Here is a 7500-nt window from a genome sequence, read left to right as displayed (position 1 = left end):
ACACGCACACACACACACACACACACACACACACACACACACACACACACACACACACACACACACACACACACACACACACACACACAAAACCTAGCTATAGTCAGTCAGACTATACAGAAGCAAAAAGAGGCAGACAGATGACCAAGAGAAATATTATTGTCTCTAACCGTCCTTGATCCTCTGCTGTAGGACTCTCTGGTTCTCCTTCTCGTCGGCTCCCAGAATGCCCCAGCGCGCCCCGGCCTCCAGGTATTTCCACAGGTATACGAGCGGGAAGAGCCCCGCCAGCTCATCCTCGGCGGACCCCGAGGGCAGATTAGCTAGCCGTCGGAGTCCTTCTGGGTTGTCCCGCACAGATATGATGTCCCCCAAAGCGTCGCCTAATGGCAACATGAGGACGAAATATTACACGAGAAGGGGTGGTTTAACGTCATTAAAGCACGCCTGCGATGCTGCAGGAGTGGACGCAGGGCGAGTTCTGAAAAGTGGCAACCGTTACCCTTAAAAGTAATTATATATTTGTTTAATGGCAGATGTAGCCACTACGACCATAAATGTCCCAAGAAAGTATAGCTAGCCTATAGCCACCCAGTCTGCTGCGCTCTGGGAGAACAGAGCAGCTGAATTCTTTGTTTTGATTAGGTGTTCCATCATGCTCGTTTTAAGCACGGCTAGACTTCTGTTTCAAACCATTCAGATTGCATCCTCGAAACGGCAGTGTACAAGTGTGGAAGCCCCTTCTTTGTCCTAGTTGTTTTCTGGGTTGACTAAAGGTGGTCTCAAAAACGTAACGGAAGACTGTCAGAAAAAGACTTGCTCACTGCATACATTGTTAAGGAAGACTCCTTAGACTTAAAACCTATAACATAAAATTCAACTTTTTCAATTTCTTTTGTGTTTTTGGGGCTCCCATGTGTGTTTTCTATCCCCACAAATAACCAATTTTGAACAATCAGGCCTTCATGTCATATGGGTGTTTTAATGGAAATTGCTCTCAGAAACAGCTCGACTGATTTTGGCCTCATCGTGATGTCATCAATGTCACCCTACTTTGTATAATTCCTCCATTTCTTCAGTCTTCAGTTGCAAATTTGCATTTCCACTTTGTTTACAATGTCCACCATTGTTGATTTTCCAAGCTGGCATGGAATGGAAACAAGCCTGGTTTTATCTAGCATGAGTATTATAATGACTCAAATATTAAATAATCTGCATATCAGCACCCTCTCCACCTCAGGACAGTGTGGTACTGCAGCTAAAACTGCTTTCAAAGTCCAGAAATAATTGACAAGGCCTGGTTATATCAGAGTGGTGATTGAGGCTCAAACCATTAGAAATAACTTTGAGGGACATAGACAATATGATTATTAAATATTAAAAGCAGTTTTAAAATGCATGTTATTTGCGCTTTAAGAAGTTGTTTATGAATATTTTTAAATGCTCATAATAAAGTGATTAGGCCTATTCGTCATATCTGCCCGTGCAATTTGTGATTACGGAGCATAAAAGGCCAGGCATACTTTGGTTAGACATAGCATTGGTTAGACATAAGGTCATTACACACTGGCGAATTAGCGACCCGATGCGAATAAGCGATCCGAAAATTGCGAAATATTCGCACGAATAAATCGCGTCGCCAATTCGCCAGTGTGTAATGACCTATAGCATTGGTCCGACTGGATTAAGGTTGGTGAGGGGTGCGTTATAACGACCGGATTAACGTTGGTGAGGGGTGCGTTAAAACGACCGGATAAGGGTTGGTGAGGGGTGCGTTAAGACGACCGGATCTGCCATTTTAGAAAAATAGCGAAAATGTGGTGCAAATCTTTTAATATATATCCTTTCATTTGGTTCTTCTTTATCATATTTTTTTACACATAATTCTGGGGGTCCTTGACTAGCCTTGCGTTGCGATAATATACCACTGCGCTGGGCTGCGTGAATCCGCCTCGGGGCATATGCATATGCAATAGGGGCGGGCGAAGTCCTTGACATGAAAACGTTTGAGATCCACTGACAGATATTGAGAAGGATATTCAGAAAACGTTCATGATTTAGAATTAAGACATTTGTATAATCTGGTCTCTGCAGGTCTTAAAGTGGATAACCATTGGCCTACCGTGAATGGTGATCTCTCTCTCCACCTTGGTGTGAGGAACCTGGTCCGGAGGAAGTCTATTCTTCAAACTCACAGATAGCTTCTCTGTTCCTGTTATGAATCATTTGGAAATTAAGGTGTTTTGTTTTTGTTTTTTGTTTTTTTGCGGCTTACGCCTTTTATTGTTTTTTTTGAAGGGACAGACAGTAGGCTGACAGGAAACGGGAGAGAGATGGGGGAAGACATGCAGTAAAGGCCGTGACGGGCTCGGGAGTCGAACCCGCGGCACACTGCGACTGGATCACCAGTCGGGTGCCCAGACGGTTACGCCACCGCCTGGGCGGAAATGAAGGTGTTTAAGGGAAACTTCACCCTTTTTGCAAAACAAATATGTTTATGGGGCCTTTATGTGTGTAATATGTGGTTTTAGAATTTTTTGATTTTCGCAGTGAGCCCAGTGTTGATGTCCTGGACACTGTCATGGCTGTCACTTCCTTCCTGAACTACAATTCCCATAATGCTTTGGTGCACTACTCCTCCTTGTGGATAGGTGGAGGGCTGTCTTACTGAGACAACAGTCAAAGATATGGCGGCGCCCTGTGACAGATGTGTGACTGACAGATACACTGGCAGTGTTACTTTCTAACTTTCTAAGAGTGAAACCAAATGGACAGTTTATACGGGACAGAAAATGAGTCATGACTGAATGCTGTAATATTCCATTTCTTTTTGTAGAAGAGGCAAACTAATATTGTTTATGCGGTTTGCTTTGATGGAATAAATGATTGAACATGCACGCCGTAGCCATAATATGATTTGATTTGGGTGTGTTCTAATTTATTTGTATGTGTAAACTTAAAACATTATTGTACTGTAGAAAGGTCTATTTTCCCTTGATCTTTATCTTTTTTAGTATAATAGTATTAGTTTACTATAATTAGATAAATACAAGATAATCAACACTAACACTTAAGTACACACCCAAATCAAATTATATTACAACGTACACGTGTGTTCAATCAATTATTAAATCAAAGCAAACAGCATAAACAATATTAGTTTGCCTCTTCTACAAAAATAAAACTTACAAGTTAGTTACAATGCTGCATTCTGTCGCGTGTGCCAAGCTGTCAATCTCTTATATTATTTCCCGGAGTAACCTCACGTCTCGGAGGACAGTCAAGACGGGCAGTGTCGGTAGGCCAATCAGAGGCAGGCGGGGCGTTAGCATGTCTATGCTCGGACACAAACTAGATATACGCACACTGGGCTCACTGCTAAAATCTAAAATATCTAAAACCACATATTACACACATAAAGACCCCTCATTAACATATATATGTTTTTGCCTGATCACTTCCAATTTCACTTGTTTGTCCAGCATATACAGTATGAGTTCTGTCTCCTGATTGGATAGAATTAGCATCCCGACCTGAAAAGTCATTTTCTGTTTACTCACCACCCCAGCCTCATATACTTAAGTTGGGACAGCCAAGTATACGCCATCAAGGCACGCCAAAATATTTTTTTTCAACGTAGTCGATTTGTGATTATTTAGTCGTCTAAAACCAGACTAAAACTAAACATTTCCCCAAGAAGAGTGACGCTATGGGTGGTGTGTTTTTACCATACACCCCTTGTGGGTCCAGGATGCCTCCAGCAAACACCTCCGTTCTCACTCCTTCAGGCTGAACAACAAAAGATTAATAACACGTTACTTTCAGCACAGCCAGATTCACAGATTAATAACTAAGTTGACAATACAAACAATAAGATTCAAATACAATACAGAAACTACAACAACTACTAGTACTACTACTACTACTACTACTAATCTTATAATATATATTCTTTCACAGCGAACATTTTTTACTCAAATCTTTGCTTCTGGGGGGTCGCTGGAACAACATATTTTCAGATGGGAGTCGACGGCCAATTACATATAATTCTTGGGGTCCTTGACATGAAATAGCTGGAGAACCACTGACATTTAGAAGACATTGGTAGAATCTGGTCTCAGCTTTAAATGAGTTAAGTCTATTCACGACACATGCCTATACTCCTCCTATAATCTGCACTCACCACGACACGCAGTGTCTTCTGCACTGTGTCGAGGACTCCTCTCTCCTTGGTGTCCAGGGTGAAGCTGAGGATGAGCTCTCCGGCCTCCAGGGCCATCAGGAGGAAGCTCACCTCGCCCACCGACTCCCCGGCCAGGGTGGGCCAGTGGGAGGCCGCGGGGCAGACGGTGGTGCTCCGGCCCGGTGAGGCGGAGGACGGCTCAGAGTTCAGCACGCACACCTCCGGGCCCACGGTCAGCGTCACGCAGTACTGCAACACAGAGAGGTGCAAAGAACAACTATATGTACTATATTAACCCATTCTGACCTGAGATCAGATTCATACGAGGTTTCCACATGGACACACACTGGTCTGATGAACCCATTCTGACCTGAGATCAGATTCATACGAGGTTTCCACATGGACACACACTGGTCTGATGAACCCATTCTGACCTGAGATCAGATTCATACGAGGTTTCCACATGGACACACACTGGTCTGATGAACCCATTCTGACCCGAGATCAGATTATAAAAATGTCAGTCGTTCTTCGATTTTTCAAAAATAGCAGACCTACAAGCTCGTATCGCGCCACTCGGTGGCGCGATATGAGCTTGTAGATCTGCTATTTTTCAATAGCTAAAGCATAACGTGATGCCAACACCAAAATGGGTTCCCGTTCAGAATGGGTTTTAAAGAATGATTAATATAGAGCACCGAAGTCTGACGTCAATTTCAGTAGAGGGCGCTGTGTTTGAAAAATAAACCGATCATCCCGGCCTTTCTGTCAGGGGGGGGGGTGGCTGTGCGTCGTTAATGATGTCCATTCATATTTGATACGGCCAGTTTCTGGAGAAAATTGAATTAATGTGGCCGCAAAAGGTTTTGAAAGTGCAAGAGTATGAAAGCAATGTCGCTGCTAATATACGTCCCTCTACTGACAGTGACGTCAGGTCTTCGGTGCTCTATATTGGCAGGATTTCCCCCCATTCAACCCTTATTTTGAATAATAATTCAATAACGTGGAACGTTTGGGAAGCACTGACCGTGAGACTGTCGTGCGCCTGGTTGTAGACAGATCCTTTCAGCTCCAGTTGTTCCCCTCTGACCAGTTTGTAGGGCAGAGGGACGTCTAGGCTGACCGGCAGACTCACGGACACTCTGATAGGATCAGCCACACAGATACCTGGACAGCACGCACGCACACACACACACACACACGCGCACGTTTGCACAAACACGCACATGCACAGGCACAAACTATTATTAGGACTTACTGTCAATTTCAAAATTGATAACATGGTTAAACAATTCAATGGCGTGTGCGTGTGTGTGTGTGTGTGTGTGTGTGTGTGTGTGTGTGTGTTACCATTCTGAAAGATGCCAACAGCTTGGAACTCCCAGGTAGTGAGAGAGTGTGGAAGAGTACTACTGAGCGACACTGTCCCTGGTCTACACTCTCACACACACACACACACACACACACACACACACACACACACACGCAAGGTGTGTAAAGGTGGTGAGTTTAATTGGTCAGTGAATTGATCTCTTAAAGTGCTGCGTGGTCCTCGGGCAAGGCGCTAACCGCGAGGCTCGGATTTGAACCGGAAACCTTCTGCTCGAGCTTCTAAATGCTAAAGCTAGCTCCAGCTAGATCTCATCCAAAAGAAGGCCTTAAAGGGATTATGACATTAAAAAAAAGGTTTTGGAATTGTTCTTGTTTTTTTTAGGTTTTCTAATCTCAATTGCACCCAAAAAACATGAACTTTTAACATTCAGTAGATTTTCTGTGATCTGGGGTTTTCTGGCTCAAACAGGTGCTCTGATTTGCCGGCAGTAAGTGACATCACTTACTGCAAATCCCATATATGTCAATGGAATTTGCCAGCAGATGTCACTGTTTCACTGTGGGCCTTTTGAGCTACAATGAAAATAGGCAGTTTTTATTGTAGCTCAAAAGGCCCAAAAAACCCCAAAGAAAACTTCAGACCACAGAAAATCCACTGAATGTTCAAAGTTCAGGTTTTTTGGGTGTAATTGAGGTCATAAAACCTAAAAGAAAAAAGAAAAAAAAAAGAAATGAAAATGAATGTCATAAAACCTTTAAAAACCATTGGGGTAGATGAGGACCTTGCCCTACAGCAGTACTCCATCAGCAAGCTGAGTCATCGCAGAACAGTTGCAGCAACAACTGTTCTCTGCAAGATGCACAATCCCAGCTGGCCAGTGGACCTCAAAGCACTGCTACCCCAAGCTGACACCACAGGTCCAATCACCCAGAGAGTACTACCAAGCTGACACCACAGGTCCAATCACCCAGAGAGTACTACCAAGCTGACGCCACAGGTCCAATCACCCAGAGAGTACTACCAAGCTGACGCCACAGGTCCAATCACCCAGAGAGTACTACCAAGCTGACGCCACAGGTCCAATCACCCAGAGAGTACTACCAAGCTGACACCACAGGTCCAATCACCCAGAGAGTACTACCAAGCTGACGCCACAGGTCCAATCACCCAGAGAGTACTACCAAGCTGACACCACAGGTCCAATCACCCAGAGAGTACTACCAAGCTGACACCACCGGTCCAATCACCCAGAGAGTACTACCAAGCTGACACCACAGGTCCAATCACCCAGAGAGTACTACCAAGCTGACGCCACAGGTCCAATCACCCAGAGAGTACTACCAAGCTGACACCACCGGTTTAATCACCCAGAGAGTACTACCAAGCTGACGCCACAGGTCCAATCACCCAGAGAGTACTACCAAGCTGACGCCACAGGTCCAATCACCCAGAGAGTACTACCAAGCTGACACCACCGGTCCAATCACCCAGAGAGTACTACCAAGCTGACACCACAGGTCCAATCACCCAGAGAGTACTACCAAGCTGACACCACCGGTTTAATCACCCAGAGAGTACTACCAAGCTGACGCCACAGGTCCAATCACCCAGAGAGTACTACCAAGCTGACGCCACAGGTCCAATCACCCAGAGAGTACTACCAAGCTGACGCCACAGGTCCAATCACCCAGAGAGTACTACCAAGCTGACGCCACAGGTCCAATCACCCAGAGAGTACTACCAAGCTGACGCCACAGGTCCAATCACCCAGAGAGTACTTGTACTACCAAGCCACGCCCTGGAAACCCCCAAGTCAAACACCAAATGCCTCGATAGGAGCTTTCTCCACTCTGCCATAACAATATGGAACAGCCTTCCACCCTGCGGTTGTTGGAGGCATTTCATATAGCAGCGTTCATAACTTCAAGAAGAGGCTGAGCAAACACCTCCTCCTCAGTTACAGTATGTGACTGTACTGTACTGT

The 7500-nt window shown here is 44.9% G+C and overlaps 1 protein-coding gene across 1 annotated transcript in view; it reads right to left on the bottom strand.

Annotated features, from left to right (window-relative positions):
- c5 (complement component 5) overlaps positions 1-7500 on the bottom strand; it is a 39117-nt gene that overhangs the window by 13526 nt on the left and 18091 nt on the right. Inside the window, exons 18-23 of the mRNA XM_083786247.1 lie at positions 5534-5616; positions 5211-5350; positions 4184-4432; positions 3729-3789; positions 2123-2212; positions 171-383 (exon numbers count right to left, since the gene is read on the bottom strand). Coding sequence (XP_083642373.1) covers positions 171-383; positions 2123-2212; positions 3729-3789; positions 4184-4432; positions 5211-5350; positions 5534-5616 — 836 coding nt within the window. The remainder of the gene's footprint in view (positions 1-170; positions 384-2122; positions 2213-3728; positions 3790-4183; positions 4433-5210; positions 5351-5533; positions 5617-7500) is intronic.

Source organism: Protomyctophum parallelum (genome assembly GCF_964188405.1).
Source record: "Protomyctophum parallelum genome assembly, chromosome: 16".
Lineage (NCBI taxonomy): Eukaryota > Metazoa > Chordata > Actinopteri > Myctophiformes > Myctophidae > Protomyctophum > Protomyctophum parallelum.
This window is presented reverse-complemented; position numbering and strand designations above follow the sequence as displayed.